This window comes from Osmia bicornis, chromosome 11 (genome assembly GCF_907164935.1).
Source record: "Osmia bicornis bicornis chromosome 11, iOsmBic2.1, whole genome shotgun sequence".
Taxonomy (NCBI): Eukaryota; Metazoa; Arthropoda; class Insecta; order Hymenoptera; family Megachilidae; genus Osmia; species Osmia bicornis.
In genome coordinates, this window is record NC_060226.1 from 1848709 (window position 1) to 1875085 (window position 26377).

The 26377-nt window shown below is 34.1% G+C and overlaps 8 protein-coding genes across 11 annotated transcripts; 4 read left to right on the forward strand and 4 right to left on the reverse strand.

Annotated features, from left to right (window-relative positions):
* Positions 1-37: 37 nt before the first annotated feature.
* On the forward strand, positions 38-1888 carry LOC114877766 (actin-related protein 10). Its single transcript, XM_029190754.2, has 6 exons — positions 38-135; positions 290-404; positions 468-620; positions 690-974; positions 1056-1335; positions 1409-1888. The coding sequence occupies exons 2-6, from the start codon at positions 325-327 to the stop codon at positions 1742-1744; spliced, it is 1134 nt and encodes a 377-aa protein (XP_029046587.1). The 5' UTR covers positions 38-135; positions 290-324; the 3' UTR covers positions 1745-1888.
* On the reverse strand, positions 1880-3353 carry LOC114877768 (eukaryotic translation initiation factor 3 subunit F). Its single transcript, XM_029190756.2, has 6 exons — positions 3264-3353; positions 2985-3120; positions 2734-2903; positions 2477-2659; positions 2192-2413; positions 1880-2123 (listed from the first exon to the last, which is right to left on the reverse strand). Exons 2-6 carry the CDS (start codon positions 3091-3093, stop codon positions 1950-1952), a joined length of 858 nt encoding a protein of 285 aa, XP_029046589.1. The 5' UTR covers positions 3094-3120; positions 3264-3353; the 3' UTR covers positions 1880-1949.
* On the forward strand, positions 3090-7573 carry LOC114877763 (GATOR complex protein MIOS-B). Of its 3 annotated transcripts, none has more exons than XM_029190749.2 (15): positions 3090-3311; positions 3562-3743; positions 3829-4026; positions 4094-4393; positions 4465-4692; positions 4788-4949; positions 5026-5207; positions 5267-5400; positions 5472-5585; positions 5643-6006; positions 6074-6212; positions 6284-6422; positions 6734-6941; positions 7009-7220; positions 7299-7573. In XM_029190749.2, exons 2-15 carry the CDS (start codon positions 3626-3628, stop codon positions 7384-7386), a joined length of 2586 nt encoding a protein of 861 aa, XP_029046582.1. In that variant the 5' UTR covers positions 3090-3311; positions 3562-3625; the 3' UTR covers positions 7387-7573. The 3 variants fall into 3 exon arrangements, with proteins under 3 accessions (XP_029046582.1, XP_029046583.1, XP_029046581.1); XM_029190750.2 differs by lacking the exon at positions 3090-3311 and adding an exon at positions 3369-3485 and having other exon boundaries at positions 5493-5585; XM_029190748.2 differs by lacking the exon at positions 3090-3311 and adding an exon at positions 3370-3485.
* On the reverse strand, positions 7565-8268 carry LOC114877771 (replication protein A 14 kDa subunit-like). The gene is made up of 3 exons (XM_029190760.2): positions 8083-8268; positions 7790-7976; positions 7565-7717 (listed from the first exon to the last, which is right to left on the reverse strand). Exons 1-3 carry the CDS (start codon positions 8161-8163, stop codon positions 7626-7628), a joined length of 360 nt encoding a protein of 119 aa, XP_029046593.1. The 5' UTR covers positions 8164-8268; the 3' UTR covers positions 7565-7625.
* Positions 8269-8446: 178 nt separating this feature from the next.
* On the reverse strand, positions 8447-10552 carry LOC114877767 (RISC-loading complex subunit tarbp2-like). Its single transcript, XM_029190755.2, has 3 exons — positions 10398-10552; positions 9803-10297; positions 8447-9717 (listed from the first exon to the last, which is right to left on the reverse strand). The coding sequence occupies exons 2-3, from the start codon at positions 10187-10189 to the stop codon at positions 9040-9042; spliced, it is 1065 nt and encodes a 354-aa protein (XP_029046588.2). The 5' UTR covers positions 10190-10297; positions 10398-10552; the 3' UTR covers positions 8447-9039.
* Positions 10553-10798: 246 nt separating this feature from the next.
* On the forward strand, positions 10799-17488 carry LOC114877762 (zinc finger matrin-type protein CG9776-like). Of its 2 annotated transcripts, none has more exons than XM_029190746.2 (9): positions 10799-10968; positions 11274-11584; positions 11674-11805; positions 12312-12477; positions 12615-12796; positions 12876-13256; positions 13639-13744; positions 14931-15049; positions 15133-17488. In XM_029190746.2, exons 2-9 carry the CDS (start codon positions 11291-11293, stop codon positions 17434-17436), a joined length of 3684 nt encoding a protein of 1227 aa, XP_029046579.1. In that variant the 5' UTR covers positions 10799-10968; positions 11274-11290; the 3' UTR covers positions 17437-17488. The 2 variants fall into 2 exon arrangements, with proteins under 2 accessions (XP_029046579.1, XP_029046580.1); XM_029190747.2 differs by having other exon boundaries at positions 12618-12796.
* A 692-nt stretch (positions 17489-18180) lies between these two features.
* On the reverse strand, positions 18181-20614 carry LOC114877764 (ADP-dependent glucokinase). Its single transcript, XM_029190752.2, has 5 exons — positions 20149-20614; positions 19768-20055; positions 19555-19691; positions 19025-19473; positions 18181-18948 (listed from the first exon to the last, which is right to left on the reverse strand). The coding sequence occupies exons 1-5, from the start codon at positions 20478-20480 to the stop codon at positions 18706-18708; spliced, it is 1449 nt and encodes a 482-aa protein (XP_029046585.1). The 5' UTR covers positions 20481-20614; the 3' UTR covers positions 18181-18705.
* A 688-nt stretch (positions 20615-21302) lies between these two features.
* Positions 21303-26302, forward strand: LOC114877760 (nuclear cap-binding protein subunit 1). Its single transcript, XM_029190740.2, has 11 exons — positions 21303-21560; positions 21767-22235; positions 22298-22792; positions 22868-23039; positions 23103-23308; positions 23386-23489; positions 23555-23790; positions 23870-24048; positions 25274-25529; positions 25608-25721; positions 25785-26302. Exons 1-11 carry the CDS (start codon positions 21521-21523, stop codon positions 25896-25898), a joined length of 2385 nt encoding a protein of 794 aa, XP_029046573.1. The 5' UTR covers positions 21303-21520; the 3' UTR covers positions 25899-26302.
* The last annotated feature ends 75 nt before the right edge of the window (positions 26303-26377 follow it).

Below are 26377 nucleotides of genomic sequence, written 5' to 3' on the forward strand. Positions count from 1 at the left end.
AAAATTGTAATTAATGTACAGCACCGAGCATCGTACACTCCCTCAGGGAAAATGGCGATGTGTCGCCCTCCGCATAGATTTCCCCTTCCGTTGTGATTATTCCTTTTAACATCAAACAGCAATCAAAGCTTAAAGGTGTGTTATTCATATGCAAAATAAAATAATTGTTATCAGAAAGTTCAATATACTTGTCAAATTAAATATTTATAATTCTTTACAGATGTTTATAATTAATTGATGTTGTAAAATTGTTGTATATACTTATTTACGTTACTGTGATATATTTTAGGTTATAGTACTGTCATTGTAAAGAAATCTGTCAAAATGCTTCGTGGTTACGAAGGTGTTCGATTTTTGTCAGATAAACAGATGGTCATATTTGATATTGGACATGCTTATACAAAGTACGTGTAAATTTATTAAACAATATTGAATACTTGATAAATTGCCATGTAATTTGACAATAGATTTGGTTATGCGGGCGAAGCTACCCCACGCGGCATAATAAGGACGGAAGTTAAGTGTTCAGAGTCTAAAGAGCTTCGAAAAATTTACGATTACAAAGATACAGAAGATTTATACCAATTGCTTGTTGAATTTCTTCATGCTTTATTTTTCAGGTAATTCTTAAGCGTTTCATATTTCACCTGTATTTTGTATGTTTACTAATTTTTTATGGTTTGTTATAGACATGTTGTAATATGTCCAAAAGATGCTAAAATTGTTATTTTGGAATCACCATTATCTCCAACACGATTCAGAGATACCTTAGCTAAAGTGTTGTTCCGACACTTTGAGATTGGATCATTAATGTTATTACCGATTCATTTAGCAACTATTAGTACATTGGGTATCAACACAGCTTTAGTTTTAGATGTTGGCTATAAAGAAGCTACATTGATTCCAATTTTTGTGGGTGTACCAGTTTTAAAGGCATGGCAGGCACTTCCATTAGGTAGTCAAATTGTCCACGAGTAAGTTAAATATTTAGCAACAAATTAAGTTAATACATAATAGTTCCATTGTGACTTTGATATCATGCTTTTTATTAATAGGTATTTAACAAAATCTTTGAAGGATACATCTCCCAATATAGATGTATCAGAAAAACTTGTGGAAGATATAAAAGTAAGAACATGTTTTGTTACTACATTAGAAAGATCTCGTAAACTAGGAACAGCAGAAGCTCCTAATCCTCCCCCAGCAGTTAAATATCCTGGGCTTAAAACTATCAATATACCTGGTGAAGTTCGAGAGAAAGCATTTGAAACATTATGGGAAAGAGACAATGATAATCTTAGTATACCTACAATGATTTTAGATGCTCTTATTCAGGTATAGTCGAAACAAGAATATTGTTGATCGTTTATGTTTATTTTTATTATAATAACTTTATTTATCGTTACAGTGTCCAATAGATACTAGGCGAATTTTGGCTGAAAATATACTACTAATTGGTGGTACAACAATGGCAAAAGGCTTTATAAGTCGTCTTAAATCTGAACTTTTAGTTCTTGTGAAGAGTAGTTTATATTCAGAGAAATTAAAAATTGAAACGTTTAAATTTCATACTGCACCTAGTAAGCCAAATTACACAGCATGGCTAGGAGGTGCTATATTCGGAACCATAGATTTGCCATTAAGATGTCTAACAAAAGAGAATTATTTAAAATCTAATAGAGTCCCTGATTGGGTTAGTTTAATAGACAATCAAACAGAGGATTCACTGACTTGTGAAATTTAAGACACTACTTCATTTGTAACAAAGATACTAAACATCGATTGCTGTATTTATACGTGTATATAAAATATGTAAGTATATATATTTATTGTTTATATAACTGAGACTCGTGTCACATGAATTACATAAAACAAATAGTACTGAAAATTCAAAGTGTTTTTATTCATAAAAATTGTATAAACAATTTTTTAATTTTATGTTAGAAGATTTATAAAGTTGTAAGCAATGTAAGTTTCTCATTAAGTTGAAGTTGTGTCTTTATCAGTTGAGATAGTGCAACAACCATTAATAAATCTTTCACGTTACTATTAAACATCTCATCAAATTGGTCACTTGACATTTTAGGTACAGAGTGCACCATATCTAACAGAGCACGTCCAACCTGAAATAATTTTGGTTTTACAACGTCTATATTACATAAAACATTCAAATATAAAACTAAATACATACTTGATTATCTGGTGGTTGTTTTCCACTTAATACATCATCAACATAGCCAAGCACTTGTTCTAACATGGAAGAAAGTTTAGCACTTGCTTCTGCTATTTGGGAGAGATCCATCATTGGTTCAATACCTCCACCTGTTTTTGCACCAGTTATTTGAGCATGAGCTGGCAATTGCGTTTTAGAACAAAGTTGCAAACCCACGATTTCTGGCTCGTAAGATGTAATCTAAAGAAGGAAGAATTTATCAATACAATTTATAAAGCATACTATACAAAATACTTGACATACCTGTACTTTAACTGGTGTGAACATAGAACCCTGTTTTCCATTAGGCACTCCTAATGGAACACATACGTAAGCTTTAATTGCCATTCTGGTAGTATTTGCTAATGTTGTGTCAACAGTTAAATGAACAGGATTATTGCATTCACGAACATAATATTCATGAATAACAGAAGAATGAGTGGTGACCTGTAAAATTGATACAAGCAAAAGGATATTTGTTTACAATATGTAATGTATAAGCAATGACTAAAAATAATTACCTCATTTCCAGTTGCCCACCATCCAACAATATTCTCCTGAGCATTGACTCTGTGGTTCAGTTCATACAAATCAATTCCATACGTCAAATCAGCTTCAACCTGACTTTCAGATTCTTTGTGGGGCACGCAGAAACAATTTGTAACTTCAACCATTCCCTTTTCCACAGTACCTGTACAGGTTGATTTATAATTTATACATTTTTTTTTTTTTTAAATAAAATAGTGTCACAATATTTGCAATTGCAAATTACCTAACAACGTTCCAATAACGCGATGAGATTCAGCTTTTCGACGTTCATAGGCATCAACAACTTGAAATAAAACTACAGGATGAACTTTTACAGTAAGGTTAAGCGCCATGTTCCACAACTGTTCGCAACTTCGCAACTAAAAATTAAAAGGTTAAATAGATATATATCAATAGTTTAAGATTGTACATTTTTTATTAAAATTAAGGCTTTTAATCTGTCAATTTAATTAGCAACTGTACAATTTATAACAAACTACATTAATTTAAGTTCATTACATACGTTTTACAAATGAAGGGGATCACGCTTTTCGACGTACGGCGCCCTCAGGTACTTGAAAATTGTTTAAATGCCCAATCAGTAACCTGAGCGTAAAAAGTTTTCGTTGCACTGTTTACTACTAACATACAAGTTTACTATCACCAATTTATTATCTTTTAGAAGAAAATAAGTGGATAGATGTCAGATTCAAATTGAAACTGATGATAAGAAATTATGTTTCAGGTTAATGAAACTTTTTATGATAAAAGTAACATTATAATATAAAAATCACATAACATATTTCGTTTTATTATTTCAGATAAAAAATTGAAATATTTTGTTTCATGTATGTCGACAATATTGTATATACAAAACTGTAAGAAATGAGTAGTATTAAACTTGACGTACAGTGGTCTCCTGTTCATGCAAATAAATTCATTACATGGGGTACAGAAATTTGTTTATATGAAGTTATACAAGTAAAAGATAATACTAGGCAATGTGAGTATATATTGTGAAAGATATTTAATCATAGCAGAAAATTTATTGAAAGAAAGAAAGTGATTGTTAATTTTTTTCCACACAGATACAAAGATTTCTGATACTACTGTTGCTCATTTACTTGCTACAAATACAAATCATCATTATGTTAAATGTATTGATATATATCCACAGCTGGAACCAGATATTCTATTAGCTGTTGGACAAGCAAATGGAAAAGTTGTGTTAACTACTTTTGGTCCTACTATTTTTGATTCTCAAGGTCTTAGTGGAAAGGAACTAGGTAAATTATTTAAGACTTATATAAATTAAGCTACATATATGTCATTTACATTAATAAATTATTATAGTTCCAAAACATGCAAGGCAATGTAACACAGTTGCTTGGAATCCTATAGATACAAATTTAATTGTATCTGGTTTAGATAAACATAGTAAAGATCATTCCATTTTGTTATGGGATATAAATAAAGGTTTGCAATGTGCTGAAAGAGTACATCATCATAACACAGCGCAAACAGATTCTGTAAGACCTCTTGCTGAAGTTGGTGTTTCTGAAACTATACATTCAGTAGCTTGGTTTAAACACGAGCAGAAATGTATGGTAGTTGGTGCTAATAATAAACAGTTGAAAATGATTGATTTCAGAGGTATTACTAAAGTATACATTCATTTCTTTCAATGTAGTATATACATTAATAAATTAATTAATTTTTATTAGATTCTGCAAAAGTAGTGAATACAGCAGTGACTAAAGCAGTTTATAATGTATCGGTTAATCCACATAATAACTATCATTTAGTATCAAGTGTTGATAATCAGGTAACAATTTGGGATACAAGATGTTTTGAAAAGCCTGTTTTAACTTTATTCCAAGGTAGACAAATCACGAAAGTTTTGTGGTGTCCAACTAGGCAGAATCTTTTAGGAGCTTTACAGAAGGATTCAGGTAATATATCATTTTAATTTATGTGTATGTATATACATGTATGTACGTGTACAGGCACAAATAAATATTCATTGATATTATTATTTTTAATCAAGTGACATTGCATTTGTATGATATTCAACACTGTGGAATTGGAGGAGGAGAAGATACTGAACCCGGGGCATTAGAAAGGACAGTTGCACCACCATGGCATAGTCCTATAAGCTTTTCTTGGCATCCAACGCATGTGAACAGATTATTAGCAATATCTCAACAAGGTTTGATTATATTACATTGTTAAACCATATAAATAAAAAGATAAAATTGCTTAGATATATATTTTTTTTAATTAAGGACTCACAGATTACACTGTTTGTGAAAGGATTACAGTAAACTGGTCGACACGATCTCATCTTGCCTGGAATCATGCTTCAAAATCATTTAAATACATATGTAGTGATGACAACATCTATAAAGCTTTGGATGATATTTCTATTTTAACTAAAACACGCGCAGCTTCAGAATATGGACTACTTGTAAGTTGAAAAAATGTTCAGTTTATCCTGCTGAAAAACTGTCACGTACATGTTTATAGCCAGAACTGGCTGAGAACGGTGAATTGGCTGAAAATGATACCCTAAAGAACTTGTGGCAATGGTTGTATCTGAGTCGTTATTTGGTTGAAGATGGTACTATACCAAGCTCAGATAACAAGCATCCAGGTGTTAGGTAAATTAAGGATTCTTTGAATAATTATACATTTAATAACTCATAAATTAATGTCTATTAATGTTACATAGAACCGTTTTAAAATTAGATAGTCAGCAAGGATCTAACAATGGTTTCTTGAAATCAGAATTAATTCATCGTCCGTGGTCAGATATAGGTTCTAATCACACTGCAAAAATTTACAGGTATGAAATAGAAATAATTAATTGAAATCGCGATTTCATTGTTACATTTATTTGCAGATCTCCAGATAGAGATAAAGGACTGCTCTTATGTGGTTGGCGATTTGACAGAGAAGCGAACACTCTTTATGATAATTTATTTTTAGATAGATTGGAAAGAGAAGGGGCATATCCAAGAGCAGCGGCAATAGCAGTATTTAATTTATGTTTACGGCAAGCCATAGAAATTTTAAATCGTGGTGCTAGTAAAATTTCCATGTCTGCAAATTTAAATATCGTTGCTATGGCTTTATCGGGATTCTCTGAAGATAGGAACAGTATGTGGAGAGAATCGTGTTTAAAATGTAGATCCCAACTCTCGGATCCCTATTTGAGAGCAACTTTTGCGTTTTTAACAGCAGATGATTCTTATGAAAATGTTTTGGTAAATATATATATGCATGTACATCTCTTTGATAAATGTATTTAATACTCATTGTATGTTTTTACAGAACGAAGACGGTATGGCAGTTGAGGATAGAGTGGCGTTTGCTCTTATGTTTTTATCGGACAACAAATTAAGCGATTACTTAAAAAAATTGACACAGAAATTAACCGACGAAGGAAATTTAGCTGGTTTTCTTTTAACAGGTTCAGCTTTAGTTTAAGTCGTTCGATAAGTATGTTTTCCGTTATAATGCATATTTATTTTGGTATTTTAGGTGCCAGTTTAGAAGGTATACAATTATTAAATCGATACTTGGAAATCACTGGTGATGTCCAAAGTTGTAGCCTGATAGCTATTCGAGCACTTACGCCAAAGTTACTGCAAGAAAATCAGGTTCAAGTCTGGATTACTAGGTATTAGATGAAGAGTGTAGGAACAGGGCCGGCGTTAGGGGGGCGCGCGGTCGGGCAATCGTCCAGGGCGCTAGATCTGTAGGGTAGATCCGCAGCCCGGTGTCCCTAGTATGCGAATATACCGATATTTTCTCATTGTCTCTTCTCTACATATATGCTGCGACATTTATGTCTACATCTTCCCTGACGCGTTTTTTAGCCCCTGAATAGGCGCCACGATATCTTGTCCGGGGCGCCAATATTGCTAAAACCGGCCCTGTGTAGAAAAAATTTCTGTTTAAACGCAACAATTTTCAAGAACCTAAATACAGTTACAGAAACCTCTTAAATGCTTGGAAAATGTGGACTCAGAGGGCACATTTTGATATTGCTATGCGGTCCGCTACGAATGAGAAACCGCCACAACAAATATATATCTCTTGTAACTTTTGCGGTAAAAGCATATCTGCATTTATGCAAGGTCTTAGTAGAGCAAGGGGACCTTTTGGTAGATTAGGAAGCACACCCAATAAATTAAAGGTAAATATAGTAAGTCAAAGGTATTATATTCTAAATAACAGTGATATCTTTTACATTGTTTTGTTAGATGTCTTCGTGTCCAAACTGTAGAAAACCATTACCTCGATGTGCGATTTGTTTGATGCACATGGGTACTGTAAGTGGTTTACAAATGACAACATCTGGCGTTAGTAGAAACGAAGAATGTGATAACAAATTAACAGAATTCAGCAATTGGTTTACATGGTGTCAAACGTGTAGACACGGTGGTCATGCTGATCATATTACACACTGGTTTCGGTAAAGTTTTAATACTATAAATATCGGTTCACCTTATTTTACATTCTTTAATAAAGTATCTTATCATTTGTATAACAGGCAACATTCTGAATGTCCAGTGACATCGTGTACTTGTAGATGCTTTTCCTTAGATGCATCATGCAAAATTGGAATGAGTATTGTATAAATAGAAACAATAGGTTCAAAGGATTTTGAATAATGTTGACAGTGCTCATTTTGGTTTTAGGATTTTAGGTTATTCCTAGAGACAGTATAAATACAAGAAGCAAATGATAACAAACCTTGTACCTTGATAATGTGGCACTGTTTAATTTCACTATGAAGAAATAAATGTAATAATTGTATAGTATATATATATAATTGTATTATTATATAAAAAAGAATCACTGTAAATGGTATCGCAATTTATAACTCTACATTATCATCATCTGATATCATCCACTTTTTTGGTCCTAATATGTTTAGTAGAGTTAACATTTCATTATATTGATCAGAATCTGTAATACATATTTCCAGTGTTTTAGTGTACTTTGAAATGTGTATAATGAGAAATTAAATCTGATATTTACCAAAGTCTTCTGTCATGCTAGGTGGAAATAATACATAACTGCTACAAGACATTGTAGACTTTGAGTTCAAAGTACCATGTACTTCTATATAACCCTCAGCATTAAAATCAAGAGGTTCTGGTAAAGTAACGTTAACTTGTACACCATCGGTAGTTTTTAGTTCTATATTTTGACCATTTGAACTTTTCTAATATAAAAAAAAAGAAAAACAAGAAAAATTAATGCCATGCATTTGTACAAACAAAGCGTTAAATTAATACGTAAACAACTGCAAATATTACGCAAATGCTTACTTTTTCAATTGTTCCAAGTATAATCACTTCTCCTCCCACATTTTGTGCTAATCGAAAACCATCAATACGGCTTTTTACCATTTTCTTTTATTATTAATTAACAGCGTTTATCAAATGTCTTCAATATGAATTCAAAGAGTAGGTGATGAATACTCTGATGAATTTTGAAGAATTTTTGTCATAGCCGCCAACAGAAGAATTACAAAATTTTAGTTAGGAAAAATTATCAGAAGGTGAACCACTGAGAAAGCGGCAGTTTAAATTCTAGATTGTTTCACCTATACATATAGAAGTTTTTCGTTGAAAAATTTGAGAACATTACATTTTAATCTACAGGAAAATTAATAAATAGAGAAAGAATAAGTAATTCTATAACATAATTTATTTATGAAACATACGTATAAAACTATCATATTTTTTTTCGAAAACAGAACCTCGTATTTGTCATATTACATATCACAAATGTATACAGGCTGTCCCAGAACTGGGGTAGGACCCGTGGAGGGATGATTGTTGAGGGCATTCTAAACAACTTTTTCCTTTGTCAAACACTGGCCAAACAGAGCGCGCCTTTAGCGCGGGGCGAACCACGAGAGGATTGGCTTTCAGCCGCACTCGGTCGTGGTCGTGAACAAACGCATTGGTACAGCGTGGGAATCAAGGGAAGCGTGCGCTAAATGTTACATCGTCTTAGATTAAGAACCATGTGGAATTATTCGTTATTCATGAATAATGAATGTGTTTGTTCACAACCACGACCGAGTGCGGCTGAAAGCCAACGCTCTCGTGGTTCGGCCCGCGCTAAAGGCGCGCTCTGATTGGCTAGTGTTTTTCGTTAATAACTCAAAAACGAAGCTTCAAACGACATTTTGGTAAAGAAAAAAAATTTGATTCAGTATCACCCCAACAATCCCCCATTCCCGGGAGTTACGGGACATCCTGTACACATATTATAAGTTATTTTTGAAATAATAAAACAAATTCAAGCAACTTACACAAGGCATTTTTTCTTGCTTCTTCTTTGGTTACACCTATGCCAATTTGACATATTATGGGATTAGTATTCAATTTAAGTCCAATTGCAGATTTACCATCAACTGTTTTAAAATTAACTTCTTCTACATTTGTTTCAAATGCCTTGTGTATAATAGCTTTTAGAGTGTTAACGTTTTGCAAACCAAGCGTGTTACACACATTCTTCAAACAATTTTGATTCGTTACGTCCAAGCTGTGGCATAAATTACTCAATACTTTAACATAATCCTCAACTTTGATATGAGGTTTGAATAGGACAGGTATTTGTCTTGTTCGACCATATGCTTCTAATACTTTTTCTTTGTTAAAGTTTTCATACTTAGGCTGATCTGTTGAGAGTTCCATAAATTGTACATTTAGATCATTCATTGTGTCTGATGTTTTTGTATTATGTTTAATAACTGGAGGCAGGTGACTTTGTAAATTTTCTAAAACTTGTTTAGCTGCTTCCTGTTTAGCAATTTTTTTTGTCCTTGCACATCCTTTTTGACATACGGAACCTACAGTACAACTTATTGTGAACATTGGAATATGAGAAGGTCCAGCTATGGCAATATTATCATAAATTGGATTAGGAAAGTTGTTTTGCTGACAATGTTCCTATGAAATAATATTGCTTTATTATTAACAAAACAATACATTTACATGATACTGTAACAGAAACAATGTTTAAGAACATACTTACGTTCAAAAGACCTACATAATTCATAAATTCTTCTTTATCAGAAACATTGGAATTATTAGTGATTGAAGAATATAAGTAATCTATTGTTGTAGAAGTATTTGATTCTTTTGGTAATGTAATACTTCCTGTAGGTTTTACAACTGATAACAATAGCGTTTCTGGAATTTCTTTTTCTAATAATAATAATGATATCATTTTTGTAGCAGCATTTTGCTTGGCTTCTTTTTTATTATATGCTGTTCCTTCAGCAGTATAATTTCTCCATGCAACTCTGATAACAAATTTGTTTTGATGCGTACTACTTACTGATGATATTTCTGTATAAACAGGTAAAGTACCAAGTTTCACAGAAGCATCTTGCAAAACCATTATTGGAGTTTTATTCATTTTGTTTGATTTATATAAAAAAAGTATTTCATTAGAATAATTACTTTATAATTACTACAGGTTTACAATATATTCAAAATGCATTCTAGCAGATTTGAGTCACAGAAACTGTAAGAAATATTAGGATAAAATCAGTTTACTCATATCCCCTTACAAATTTGACAGTAGAAATGTTAAATATACAACCATCGCTGTATGTAAAACTTACCATTTACAAAGTTGATCGTATTTCTCGATAATAATGTAATAACAATTTATTAACTGTTTTGTTCCATTTTAAGTGGACAGTGACTAATTAGGAACGACCACGTAGGTGACGTGACGTGGGCTTCCCTTGGTTTGCTAGGGACTCGAGGTGGGGTTTCCCATTCTTGACCAATGTTATTTCCCTAAATTGGTGAAAGACTCATTTCTCTAAACCGTTTTTTAACCAAAAACAACCATATTTATGAATATAAAAATAAGTCGTATATAACAAATTTTAATTTCATATGATTTAATATCTAAAATTTAGTGATTTGTTTCTCAAAAGTTGGTCATTACCATTTATTGTACAGAAAATGGAGAAGAAATGTTGAGTTTAGCCTTCTATGAAATTTTCCATTTTCCATGTACATCATCGATAGTCGTAGTCGGCTTCTTCTATTCGTTTTTGGAGCTGCGTAATGTCGTGTCGATTGAATGACTTTGGCACTAAGTAAAGCCGATTACTATCATTATTTTGTATCAGTACTTATTCAAAACGGAGTACAAGAATTACAAAACATTCGTTGACGAAGGTAAATGTTTGTATAGACGTAGAACATGTAGAAAAACAATATTGATATTTTATCGACAAAATAGCAATGGCTGCAATGCGACGTTAAGAATCTTTCCTCCCTTTCTTGAAATGCGTTCTAACACTGTAATAAACTTATTACCCCTTCGATTAGTTAAATACTGCTTTTTAAAGTATATAATCCTTTATTACACTACAAGCATACGTTTTGCATTATTTGTTACCCAATAGTCTTTTTATATAACATAACCTGAGAGCATTCATTAACACGTCTCGTGAGTACATTTTTTTTTTCTTTTTTATTAGAGTCGAATTATAGAAAAATGGAGCAAGATTCGAGACGTAAAGGACCAAGGAGCCCTAGTGCAGATTCAGAAGATTCATCTCATAGAAGGAGATCAAGAAAGTACGATAGATCTCCTTCTCCAAGAAGAAGTAGATATCGCCGATCTCGTTCTCGGGACAGAAGATCGCGTTCAAGTTCAAGGGATAGAAGAAGAAAAGATTCCAGTCGTTCGCAACAAGAATGGAAACAATCGGCATCTCAGACTCAGACTTCTACTCCTAACCCAGCCAATCCTGGTGGCTACGTGCCACCAGTACATAATCAGTATCAGGTAGAGCTAAAAATAAATAAGAAGTAGTTGTTCAAATGTTACAGTTCTCGTAACGAAAAACATCTAAGCATTTCTAATCCATTCTATAGGCACCTCCGCCTCCAAATACCAGTCAACCGCCGCCACCTTTATCGGCTTATAACCAGGGGTACAGTACCTACAACTACAACTATGGACAAGGCTATGACTATAGTTACCAGCAACCTACTAGTTACCGCAGTGTAAGTTATTTAAAAGAAACAGTACCCAATTAAAAAGCTGTGCGTTGTATGAAAATGATAATCTTGAATTATGGTAATTATAATTGTATCGCAATGAAAGCAATACAATCAAGTTTGATCATTTGTGACAATACTTTGGATTATTGTCTGTTCATAGATTTAATCGTATTTTATAAATCTGTGAAAATAACCGAGAAAATAACATCATACAAACCGCCCATATGTCTCTCGTAGTACTTGGTAATATTATTGTTAATTTCCGGGGGATAAACTTTTATGTTCTTTTGTATCGCGAAGCATTGTGAATCCCCTCGTAAGTATAACATTCGCGTTGTTTATTTTATTGGCATCGACATTGGAAACCAGTATTATTGACCAGATGATTCGTCTTCAAGAATCTTCCGTGTATTATCCAAAGTTCTGATTTGAGTATGGACAAATAAAGGTAAGGTTTAATAGAAGTACTGTTTGAGTATTTGACATCAAGTGTATGTTTATTTTGTTAGGATTATCCACCACCGAACTGGCAAGGGAACCAGGTATCTTATAATAATCAGCAGCCACCACCACCGCCTACGTTAACATCCCAACAAGAATCGTCAAGAGCAGTGGACAGTGGTTCTTCTGGATTGGTATCATCTTTGGCAAGACCGGAGGATGCCAGGAAAGAAGGTACATTTCTTAATGTATTTTCAATAACCATTTATTTTTAGAACATGAAATTTCAAATGTGCAACTTTATACATAACTTATTCACATTACTTATGTGTACGCATGTAGTCTTAAGATATCTTCAATTGAATGCCTAGCAGCAATCGCAGCTGAAGTAAAACAGCAGAAAGCAACGCTGGCTAAACAACGCGAAGAGTATGTTAAGAAATCTGCTACGTTGCAACGTGAGCTGGAAATTTTACGTCAACAATGCGATGAAATTGGTAAAGAGGGTGGACGGGAAAATAATCGCATCATTAAAGAAAATCAGAAGTTGCAGGTAAATAACCGCGCGTTGTCGCGGAAAGAAATCGGTACAGTTTTATAGTTTATTAAACTCGAGTCTTCTTTATTTACAGATTGAAATACAAAATAAAATGAAGTCGATACACAACGTTATCGACATGCTTACCGGAATTATAGGAGACAAAGCTACGGTAGACGATCTTAAAAGCAAGTTTAAATTAGAAATTAACAAACGTTCACGAAGTCCTAAAGAAGATTTTCCAAAAGGAAAATCAGAGTCACCTGATAGATCGTCGGCATCCGATTCTGACAAGGAGTCCAAAATCGAACGTGAGACGAAAGAGCGAAGGTCTCCTGAAGATTCAAAACCTATGTACAATTTCGTACATTATGATCCAGAAATGCACTGGTGTAAAGTCTGCGATATATTTCCTAAAACGGCAAAGGAATATTTGAATCATCTGCATAGCAATGAGCACAAAGAAGCATGTTTAGTAAGTTGCCAATTAATACGATAGTAAAGCCATAGTAAAAACTTCAAATTTGGTATAGGTACTTTGAAATAATTCAACGTAGAAATTCCTAATTGAAGATCGTTTTCATAAATAATATTTACAATCATTAGAACAGGAAGCAGAAAACTGTAACTGATAATTGATTTACATTGTGAGAGAACAAAACGGATTCGGTTAAGACTATATTTCTAATTTGAACTATATTTGTATAAGGATGATATATTACAGTAACGATCGACATGCAGGTACTTGGTACATAGTCTGATTGATGTACCATAACAATGTCTCTTAAAAAAGTACCACCGAGTATTTGTACAATTTTTAGATAACCCTGTTATTAACACTTTGTTCCCTACAACAGGAACGCAAGATAGTTGATATGCCATGGCATGAGCGGAATGGAGAGGGAACGGAAAAGGAAGTGCCCTATTATCCTGGACTGCCAACGAAAAGAACACCAATTAAAGGTATGGTTCATTTCAGTGGATAATTACTAATAGAATACAATTCCGTAGCTTGTGCACAGACACTGTGGTGTCCGGTATGTATTGAAGATATCTACGGCTATGGTTTGCTTAAAAATTTGTCTGCAATAACACATGTAATGCTGGCTCGTTAAGTCAAATTAACTGTAATTTAAATATTTCTTTATTTATTACAATTTTTTTGAAAATTTTTTGATAATCTTTTCCGCGAAAACAAATCGATCTAAACCTTTTTCGAATAACAGGACAGTACTTTTTATTTTTTACCTCTGAAGAGGTGTCTGTTCGTGTCACATTGTTAGCAGCAAATTTTCTAGCAACTATGTAAACACCGTAAAGATGCACTGGATTTTAAATGGACTCGAGGAACACGCATTCGAGCGATTTCAGATATATTTCAGCTTCTGTAATCAAACTATTTAAAATCATTCCTCCGCAAGTGTATCGTTCGTCGTAGCTCTATTCACGGTCAAGAATGAACACACGAAGATTTTTTTTTTTATCAATGTGAAAAATGTATCAATATAAATCAATGTTACAGTAATGATGGTGCGTGTACAAAATACAAATAATGTATATAGTTATACGAAATGTGTATAATGTGGTACTTATTCGCTCGTGTTACTTATTTTACTCATCGTATTTGTTATATCTATGAAGACGTTCATGGCATGTATTATAAATCGAAATATTTTTGTGAAACGTGCTGCAAATGCCAATACTTATCTAAGTACATGTCTATACTTTGATACATGTACGTACATACATACATATAATTGTAGTAATTAAGGTAAATTGAAAGTGAAATGTAGAAAACAAAGACACAAAAGGCAATTGCAGTATGTACGAGAAGAAACCTGATGTTACAATACTTTATGTAATTTATACATATTCTATTTTATTTGTATCATCTCTGTGATATATTTGTACAAATAAAGTGATAATTTTTTTTCATCCTTTCCTTTATTCTTCTAGCGATCGACGTGGGATTAGTGAAGAGTATTTAATGTTTTAATCAACCATTTGTTGAGCATCTTTTAATATATTATTTTTGTTTTCAGTGACATGAATGTGTCGTGGCAGAATATAAGGTCATTCTTTATGAACTTAAATTGTTTACCATTTTCAAAGCTTAAGTAATGCTAAATGTTTAATTATTTGATTATAGGTTTGCAGTTCTTCAGTGCTGCGACGGCATGGTATTGTAAACTTTGCGATTCCTGGATCGGCGATCTCCATTGCGCGAGTTTGCATTTGAAATCCAAACAGCATTCAGAGAATTATTCTGTAAGTTTGTGTGTTAGAATTTTCTACAGATTTTTGAAAGAATGTCGGGGACTTAGTGTTTTATTATTCTTTTTATTTTACAGCGTTTTGTAGACCAGAATCCTCATTGGGAAACCGATTGGATGGCAGATCGCGAGAAAGCTTTCTCCGAGGAGAAACACAAACAGATCCAAATGGAACTGCAGAAACATAAAGAGGACGATCCTCCGCCGAAGAAGAAGTCGAAGAAAAGCAAAAAGAAGTCGAAGAAATCTAAGAAACGAAGGAACAGAAGCAGCGGTAGCGATAGTTCCAGCGAATCAGAAAATTCCGACACCGATTCTGATCAAGACATGTCCAAGAGTATTCGTGTTGCTATGCGTAATAAAATGAAAGCATCGACTCAAGCGATCCTCAACGAGGAAATAGACTATCATCGAATAAAACTGAAAGGTCATTGGTCGAAAATGGCACAGCATTTGAATCAGCCACCAACTCCTGAACCGCAATCGGTAGAAACCGACGAGAGGCAATTGTTAAATTCTATCAGAGATAAACTGAAGGCAAAACAAGAAGAGGAGATGAAATCAATCAGTAATCGAAGATTGAGCCAAGAGAAAACAATTGAAGAGGAAGAAGAGGAGGAGGAAGAGGAAGAGGAAGAAGAACCAGAGCAAACTTCTTTCTCGAACAAAGTTAAAGCAGAGAGTTTAGAAGCTTGGGGGCCGAAAGAACCACCGAAGCCTTTTTGGATAAAAAAGGAAGAAGAAAAGCCGCAACCAATCGCCAATAAACCAATCGAACTACCGAAGCCGGAAGAAATGCCAAAACCACACATGGGATTTTGGACGAAACAGCAGGTCAACATGACCGTTAAGCCGCCCGAAAGTTGCAAAGCGATGGAGAAAGAAGATGAGAGAGAACGCGAGAGTGAGAGATACAAGGACGATCGCGATAGAAAGTACGAGAGACGGGAGGATAAATACGAACGTTATAACAGATACGAAAGAAGACGTGGCCGGGATAGAGACAGGGATCGAGACAGAGATAGGGACAGGGACAGGGACAGGGATAGGGACAGGGATCGTGACAGGGAAAGGGAGAGGGATTACTATGATGATCGAAGGAAACGAGACAGTAACGATTCTCCGCGACGAGAAAGAAGTTGGCGCGACAGTCCAAAAAGAAATTACGATAAATACGGTAAAGATAGAAGAGACGACAATTCCTCCAACGACGAGTCAAAATTTGAAAAGAAAACAAACGAGTCCGCGTCCAAGTCCAAGAAGGGTAGTATGCCTAGTAAAAAGTCAGCACCTCAGGTATCTAAAGGCAAGTTACCCTTTATTGGTAGATTACCGTTGTTTAAGAAAAAAACAGAAGAGCCGAAGTTGCCTGAAAAGGATATCACCCCTCTCCCGTACCAGCAAAGTAAATTCGAGGATACACCAAAAGTTCCCAATGAAATCATCAATCCCCCAGGTGTCGTTCATATCACTAAACTTGCCACTCCGCTAAATCTTGGTAATAACAGCAACAGTACTAATACCAACAATAGCGCCGCTAACAGTGGTAACACCAGCATTCCACCTGTTCAAAACAATAAAAATCAGTCGATGAAGATATTAGTAGCTCCGCCACCGCCAGTATTGAACGAAACAAAGCCGACGCAACAAGTAGTCGATATGGAGATCGAAGATCAATCCGAGGAGACGGTGATCGAGGAGCCGATAATAGAACAGCAAAAGCAGGGTGTATCTAAATTACCTCTGCCTCCTCATCCTCCACCACCGTTAAACAGACCACCGCCATCTTTCTCGGCTCAACCGTCGCAGCAACAGCAATCCCCTCAACAATCTGTCCAAACCAGACCACAATTCCCTACAAACCGACCACCGCCACCGTTCTTGTCTAATCCACCACCGTTCGTTCAAAGTCAGCCACGATTCTCTCCTCATCAACCGGTACGTCCACCAGTACAGACTCATCCTCCTTATATGACAAACCCTCCGCCCCAAATGCCCACTGTTCCTCCTTTCGTACAGAATCATCAGAATCCACCCCCGCCTCCGTTACCAACCGTGGAAGGTGCGACAGCGGATATCGCTGAGATACCAGAACCTACCGAGAAACGAACTGATCCCAGCATTCCTTTGCCCGATGACCTGCAAGAAGCTCTGAACATTATTTTCCCCAAAGAAGAAACGGAAACTAAGCAGCAAAACAGCCAAGAAACAAATATCATGTATTCGTCTATGTATAGTATGTTAGGGTGCGTTGGTTACGGGCCAGAATATATGGATCAACCACCACCGGAGATCACGCAAGCTGAAAGCGAGGTGGATACTCAACCTGGACCAGATGATTTAAAGATGTTAGGTATTGACGAAGGAGATACAATCCTGTAAAATTTTTTTATAGAATCACTTATGTTGACTAAAATTGTCCCTTTTGATAAGATTCAAGTGTATATCTTAATCTCGTTTGTTTACCCCCTTCCTTCGAAGTGATTGTTGTTCATAAAGGTTGGTCAATCGCAAATCGACGATACATATGTATTTCTCGATGTACAATTAATTCGTATAGTATACATGTTTGAATTTATGTAAATTAATGATAATTATAGAAACTAGTATTTGAAATAGGAAATAGTAAATGTTTCTCTTTACGTTTATTGAAAATGAATCGATTGATGCTATAGAAAAAGAAGGTTGCAAAAGAATGTTATAAAATATTTACTATTTTTTATTGGACATACTGTTTTCGCGTCAGTTTAATTGGAAAAATATAGAAGGATATTTTTAAGAATGCGCTGCAACTTGAACATCTTAATGTTGATGCAGTTATTTTCTATTGTACATTCATAGTTGAAATTTAAATTTTTACTAAAATATGGAATTTCGATTGATGAACTGTGTATATGGGTATTATAATTTCAAACATTGTACTTTAGATATGTAACAGAAGCTTTAGTTTTCATAATACATTTACTTTAAACGTCGGTATGAACACGATATATAAACACAATGTTTTATCAAATTTCTAATTGTAAATTTGATTTATTAAAATTATTACATTAATAAATGACGGAATCGTGTAAAATGAGATTTAATATTATGAAGGATGAAGGAACAAATAACAGAACAACTTTATGCATTGTTCAACTCTATTTGATTTCTTTATTGGATTTTTCAGTTTTGGTAAACTGTTTTACAGAACCTTTTAAATACTATATCACATAATTTCACCCTGAAAGCGCATAGTTATTTATAATAAAACAGGATATTTATTTTCTTCGAAGTTACTAAATACACGATAAATGTCAATATTGCATGGCACTGTGTATAACGTGAATTTTTCTTTATGTAGTAGTAATATGCTCAATGTTCTTAAATAGTATTGTCGTGATATTCAAATATTATCTAATTTAACAATTATCTTGTTCTACGTTAAAATAAAATGAGCCATAAGAAACTTTTAAATTACTAAAATATTCTACGTATTTATGCATAGAACGTCAATCGTGGAAGCAACACGTGCACGTGGAATGATATTTTATGGAATGAATTATAATTTAAATATTAAAAGTTTAAGCCGAAATCTAATTGATTCTGTGAGTGGCAAAGCAGAATATTACGATAGTTCATTGTCGTTCAGTTATTTTTTAAATACAAAAATTATATTTGTAACACAAGACCAGCGCTTGAAATATTATCGCCACCACCTGCGGTCTGAGCTGCTTCGGTGCAGACCAACACCGGTGCAACGCAAACCTGAATAGGAATATTTTCGTTTCCTACTTTCAACGCTTCGTCCCAACAGGATACTGGTTTCTCGATATCCAGTGCAATTCTAGTACCGTCGACGATAGAGGTTGAAAAACTGTCGTCTAAAATTAAAGCAGCTTTCCTAATATCAACCTAAAATATATCATATATGAATTAACATTGATTTTGTTATGTAGTTAGAAAACCAATCTTTTATGTATTTACTTACGTGACTCGTTGCACATACGTGTCTATGTGCTGTTAACGATGCTTTAGCTGCTGCACCCATTGTATTTTTCCACATAGTATTTTTGGCAGTAAATATAGCTTGATATGCTAATGTATGTACATGAATTCTTGTCAGTTGTCGAGAATGAGGAATGTTTTTGCTTCTCATACGAATAAGTACGAATAACGTTCTCATCTGATCTAAAACTGTCGCGATACGCGGCGTTGAATTTGCTACTAAAGATATGTTCCCATAATACATCGCATTATGTAAATTAGCTATCTCTTGCTCGTTCATCCCTAAACTATCAGCAAATGGTATAATTGAATCACACAATTCAAAAAGCAACTTCTCTTCTGCAAATGAAGCCATTTCAAAATGGATCTTAGTAGATGGAGGTCGTTCCACCATCTGCTTCTTTACTTTAAGCAAAAGTGTTTCCCTTTCACCTGCATTTTAGTAAATGTATTTCATAAAATAGTAAAGCTATTTCATCAAGATTGTGTAGTTAAGAGTGGAATTTCAGTTACCATCTGGAAATGGATAATTATCCATCATTTGTAAACCACTGATAACAAGTAAATGAGGGTCATACGTTGATAAAATCTTATTAAATGCATCAAGAGAACTAAGCATTGGATTATTGGCATCGTTATGAACAATATACCTGAAAATCATTTAAATATTTCACTGTAATTACTTATAAGTTAATTACAAATAGTTTTAAATGTTTCTTTGTATACCTATTAGCTCTAGCACTAGAATATGGGCCCCACACATCTCCGTGTTTATATTCTATAACTAAATGAATGTCATCCCTCTTTGCCTCACCTCCGATAATATTAATAACTTGAGGTATCATTTGATGCAAAGATCTTGTCAGCTTTGCAGCGAGTGTAACATCGCATCCCTCTTGTGCAAATCTTAATGCCATGATCGCTGCATTACCACCAATGGTAGAATATGATGATGGAAATGATCTAGCTTTGGTAACCAGTGCATCAAACAACGTACGATTAGCCATGTATCTCCTTAACAAATAAAATATTTTGTTTATACTTTTCAAAAATCATATACATGACATGTAATATTTTTATGATTGTGATGTAAAAAATAGATCTTACTCCGCAGCAGCTCCATGACGAAAGTAATAAGCGAAACTTTTCAAAAGCTCTATTTCCGTCTTAATTTCGTCAAAATGTTCGGGTCGTCCAATTTCTTTAGAATATGCAAGTAACTGTTTAGCATTAACATAGACGTCAGTACAGACACCATAACCTATTGCAACCTTCGGCCTGGAAGTTACCACATGTTTGTTCTCAAGCTTTTCTAACCCGTGAATTAAAGCCTGTAAACGCTTTTGAAGGACGTTTTCTGTATTTCTATAATAAACAGCAAATAAAACTATTAGTACAGTAAGAGCTGTACCAAATTTTAACCTCCTATTGTACCCCATGTTGACAAATGTTGACTTCAGTAACTACGGATACAAAAAGACTGGACATGCCTAGGCTATCAAAAGATCAAGGTTTTAGGGGGTCCCAGACACCCCCAGGTAACTCACGCGAAAGCTACATTCTCTTCATCCCTACATTCCTTACATTGCTTCATCCCTTATATCCCTACATTTCTTACATCTCTTTATCCCTTACGTTCCGATATTCCTTACATCTCTTCATCTTTTCTATCCAATACGTACATTAACACCCTTACCGCATTCAAAATTCGATATATCGATAGTTTCGATAAGATAACTTAAATTCCAAAAAAATTTCAGCACATGTAATTAATTATTAATAAATGCAGTGATTATAGCACAGTTGTAATAGTTATTCAAAAAGAGACAAATTATCATTAAAAAGAAAAAAGAAAAAAAAAGTTGTGAATCATGGACTTGAACCGTAGACAACTAGATTGCGAATCAAGCGTTTTACCGCGGAGCTAAACATTTGTATGTGTTAGTTTGTCATGCTTCTGAATGTAAGTGGTAGCTAACTTTAATTGTTAATATCTTTTAAACAATTAGCCGTCTGCCCCCAAAAGGGGGTATAGGCGTGTTCAGGGCGACGAGCTCTACAAGGTGGCAAAGTTTCATTAATAAGTAAGCGTAACACTTGGGTAGTTCCCCTCGTAAGAAAAATTAAAAATAATCATATTTTCTCATTCCTTCCGGCTAGCTTCATGTAAGTAGTCTTTTTGGAGTAGCGTGACTGTCTGGGGTTTCTGGAACCCCACACGCTGATGTTCCTCGAATACGAAAGCATGTCCAGTCTTTATGCATCTACAGTCACTGGTGATCGAAGACTGCTTCGCAACTGTTCACAGCTACTTGGATTAAGCTGATCTGGTTATGATAGATTGAAAGGTTAGGTTTTGTTAGAATGTTTCACAATAGAACAATGTTTAATGTCTAAACGTATAAAAGTATCATCTGATTTGTGAAATTACGTTGTATATATTACAACTAGCTGACAAGATTTATTCAGGTTTTCAAAAATGAGTCGCAGAAGGGTTCATGAGGAAGAAGATGGATATGGTAAATCCTTATGTTTCATGTTACTTTTGAGATCTCGGTTAATGTTCTGATGTTTTAAGTGAGATATATTTTTCATACATAAAAAAATCAAATTTCATTAATTTCAACTAGTAGAATTTTTGGATCCTAATAATTTTGCGTTCGTACTTAAAGTAATTCTTGAGCTTAGAAAAATTCAGTATATTTAATTACATACATCTTTTTAGAACGGGCGTATAAGAAACGTAGAAGGGTATCAGAGAATCAAGAAATTGAAGATAGACTCGAATCCCTTATCTTACGGGTTGGAGAAAAATCCACATCTTCTTTGGAAAGTAATCTTGAAGGTTTGGCTTCTGTATTGGAAGCTGATCTTGGATTGTTTCGAAGTAAAATACTTCGAATTTTAACTGACTGTGCTATTAAAATGCCTGAGAAATGCACAATTTATACAACACTTGTTGGGTTATTAAATGCAAAGAACTTTAATTTTGGCGGTGAATTTGTTGACTACATGGTGAAGAATTTTAAAGATGCATTGAAAGCTTGTAGATGGGATGTAGCTAGATATTCATTAAGATTTCTTGCCGATTTAGTAAACTGCCATGTTTTGTCGTGCGGTTCTTTGATGCAGTTGTTTGATAATATGTTAGATGCTGCTAATGAAGATGGAGTACCTCAAGTAAGACGTGACTGGTATGTAAAATTATATGAATACCGATAAATAAACAATTTTACTTCATTTCCATTCTCTTTAGGTATGTCTATGCTGTATTATCAACATTACCATGGGTTGGAAGAGAATTATATGAGAAAAAAGAACAAGAGTTAGATCACTTGATGGTGACAATAGAGATATTTTTAAATAAACGAAGTAAGAAGCATCAACCAGCCTTGAGAGTTTGGTCAAGCGATACTCCTCATCCTCAAGAAGAATACTTAGATTGTTTATGGGCTCAAGTGCGCAAGCTTAGACAAGATAATTGGGCAGAGAAACATATTCCCAGACCGTATCTTGCATTTGATTCAATATTGTGCGAAGCATTACAGCATAACTTACCTACTATGATGGCACCACCGCATCATGAGTCTTATTCTTATCCATTACCGACAGTAGTTTTTCGTATGTTTGATTATACAGATTGTCCAGCTGAAGGACCATTATTACCTGGAAGTCATGCTATTGAACGATTTCTCATAGAAGAACATTTAAGACAGATTATTAACAATTATTTTTATGAAAGAAAAGATTGGTATGTACTTATATATCCTTCCTTAGTCTTTAGATTGTGTTACACGAAATTCACATGTATTAATAATAATTACAGTTCAGCTCAGTTGTTGAATTTCCCGTATAAAGCAAAAATACCTTTAGATTACTGTATTGTAGAAGTAATATTTGGTGAACTATTCAGACTGCCAGCGCCAAAAAATTTGGAAATATGCTATGGCTCAATTTTGATTGAACTCTGCAAATTACAACCATCAACTATGCCACAGGTAAGACTATAATTGGAAATTTAATAATAGAAATGTCTCATTGATATGTATATTATATTATAGGTTTTGGCTCAAGCGACAGAAATTTTGTTTCGTCGCATAGATAGCATGGCTGCTGCTGCGTTTGATCGTTTTGTATGGTGGTTCGCGTATCATTTAAGCAATTTCCAGTTCCGTTGGTCCTGGGAAGATTGGGATTCTTGTTTACAGCGCGATCCAGAACATCCACGTCCGAAATTCATTCGAGAAGTACTTCTTAAAGCTCTACGGTATAAAATTTTATTCAAACACATGCTGTGAATTAATTATTTATAAAGGTTATAATCTACCCGATATCTGCATCCAGGTTATCATATTATCAAAGAATACGGGACATGATGCCAGAATCATATGCTGACTTGATTCCACCACCTCCAGAGCCAATTTATAAATACACTTCTGAAGGAGCCAGTAACTATACAATTATTTATTGAAAAATGGGATATGACAGTGTTTTTAATTGAATTTTATTTTAGGTTCACTTCCTGGTACGGCAGCTGCCCACGAACTAGTTGTTTCAATCAGACGAAAATGTACACCAGAAGAAGTATTGAATGTACTGAACACTTTGCCAGGTCCCAGAGAAAATGAAGAGACCAGTAACTTTAATCCTTTGAAAATTGATGTTTTTGTACAGACGTTATTGAATCTAGGGTCTAAAAGCTTTAGCCATAGTTTTGCAGCGATAGGAAAATTTCATTATGTTTTTAAAGTAAGATTTTTAATAAACATTGTTCTTAAACCTTATACAATTAACTCTGATATAATATGGCCAATTTTGTGTGTCTTAGGTCCTTGCTGAAACGGAAGAAGCTCAAATATGCATTTTAAGAAACATGTATGCATTGTGGAAGAATCACTATCAAATGATGGTGGTTTTAACAGACAAATTTCTAAAGACTGGTATCATTGAATGTAGTGCTATCGCAAATTGGATATTTTCTAAGGAGATGGCATCAGAATTTACCAAGTATTTACAACTGCTTTTTATAATAATATTTTATGAATTATTTATTTATTTATTTATTTAACTTCTAAACGGGTGAATTCCTTTTTACACATAATATGAAATAAGTAGAAATTACTTACATATAAATAGTGAAAGAAAAGAAAACATGCTACAGTAAAACCTGGATAAATGCAACCAACATTGGGACCCAGTGGTTGCATTTATCCAAGCGAGGTGTCGAATCTCGGATTACACGCGACAACCAGCCAAGCGTGAACGTAGAAAGAGACAGACAGTGGTGGAAAGAGAGAGGTCCGATGATCAAAGGAAAGAGCCGAAACGTATCGGTGTGACTAATACTAATTGAAGTATAAAACTTTTTTATTTTTGACTTTTTTTTATTGAAACTCTTACTAACGCATCGGTGAAATTTTTCTGATTACAATGGTACCAAACACGATATAGTTTCAATTATAATTACTTGCTAAAATTGATGTTAAAGGTTGGCGAAAAACAACAGAGATCGACATCAAAACCAGTTGCGGTGTTGGCTCTGGTTTCAAAGGTTTCATTTATCCAAGCACGGTGGCGATTCTGGGCATTTAATGTTGCATTTATCCAAGCAAGGTGTCGATTCTGGGCATTTAATGTTGCATTTATCCAAGCGAGGTGTCGATTCTGGGTATTTAATGTTGCATTCATCCAAGCGAGGTGTCGATTCTGCGTCTGTACACATGTTTTCTATTCAGCCGACATGCCGATTCTGAGTCCGTACACATCTTTTGTATTCAGCCGACATGCCGATTCTGTGTCCGTACACATGTTTTCTATTCAGCCGACATGCCGATTCTGAGTCCGTACACATCTTTTGTATTCAGCCGATATCATTTATGTTCAGTTGTGGTGTCAATTCGATGTTGTTTATTCGATTACTATTGTTTATAAATATAATTCAAACTATATCGTGTTTGGTGTCATTTTAATCAGAAAAATCTCACAAATGCGTTAGTAGAAGTTTAATTAAGAAAAAGTTAAAAATAAAAAAGTTTTATCGTTCAATTAGTATTAGTCACATCGATATTACGGTCGGATCATATTACACGGTTTCCTCGCCGAGCGGCTCGGTTCGGCTTAGGGGGATCCCCCCAAGTGGAGGGGATAGCGATGTTGCACTTATCCAAGCATTCTTTCGTTGCATTTATCCAGGTTTTACTGTATTTGGTATTTTACGAATATAATCTTACAGGTTGTATATTTGGGAAATACTTCATTTAATAATTCGAAAGAAGAACAAACACGTAACTAAATTGAGTACAGAATTAGCAGAAGCACGCGAGAAATTAAGAAGAGCGGAAAGTAGATCTGGGTCATCTTCCGATGATGAAGATAATAATAAAGATAGAAACAGGGAAAAACCGTCAGAAGATGTCGTAGAAAGAATGGAGGAGAAATTGGAAGCAGCACAAGCAGACCAAAAAAATTTGTTTCTTATCATTTTTCAGGTATAAACAATATCCTATTAATCCTCGTATAAAAATCTTTGAAGATATAAAAACAATAATGCATTTTTTTTTTTATAGCGTTTTATAATGATTCTATCTGAACATTTAGTACGTTGCGACACTGATGGTATAGATTACAATACTCACTGGTATAAATGGACGATTGGAAGATTGCAACAAGTGTTTTTAACTGTAAGTGATAAAAATGTGTTAGCTTCTTCTGGGCATATAATTCTGTGTTTTTTTTTGTTACAGCATCATGAACAAGTTCAAAAGTATTCTTCAACATTAGAGACATTACTTTTTACACCAGATCTGGATCCTCACATCTTAGATGTTTTCCATCAGTTTGTTTCTCTTAGAGCATAAATATCATTTTATTATGTGAACTGTAACTTAAGTTGACAAGAGAATAGGAATTTTATTTCTGATTTTTAAATATTTCATATGTTTATTGATGAAAACATAATCATGATTATTTTATAATGTAACTTGCAACTAGAAGAAAGAACCATGTCACGTTATTGTATATTTTTAAAAATAACGTTAAAAAGTTATTTGATTTCTAGCATAATAATCACTTGAAGTGTGATGTAACATTATATGTAAATGTTTAATCTTTCGTACTGCGGTTTATCCCACGTTGATGTAAATATCGATAACGTTATTTGTCTATATAACTTGGAATTTCTTTTCAACAGAATATCGTAGTATGAACAAGGAGTCATACATACCAACATGTAATGTAAATAAAGGTTTAAAGAACACCACTATACTGATAGTTTTCATTTAATAAATCAATGATTAGATAACTAATTTAATATACGTAGCATACAAAAAAATTCCCT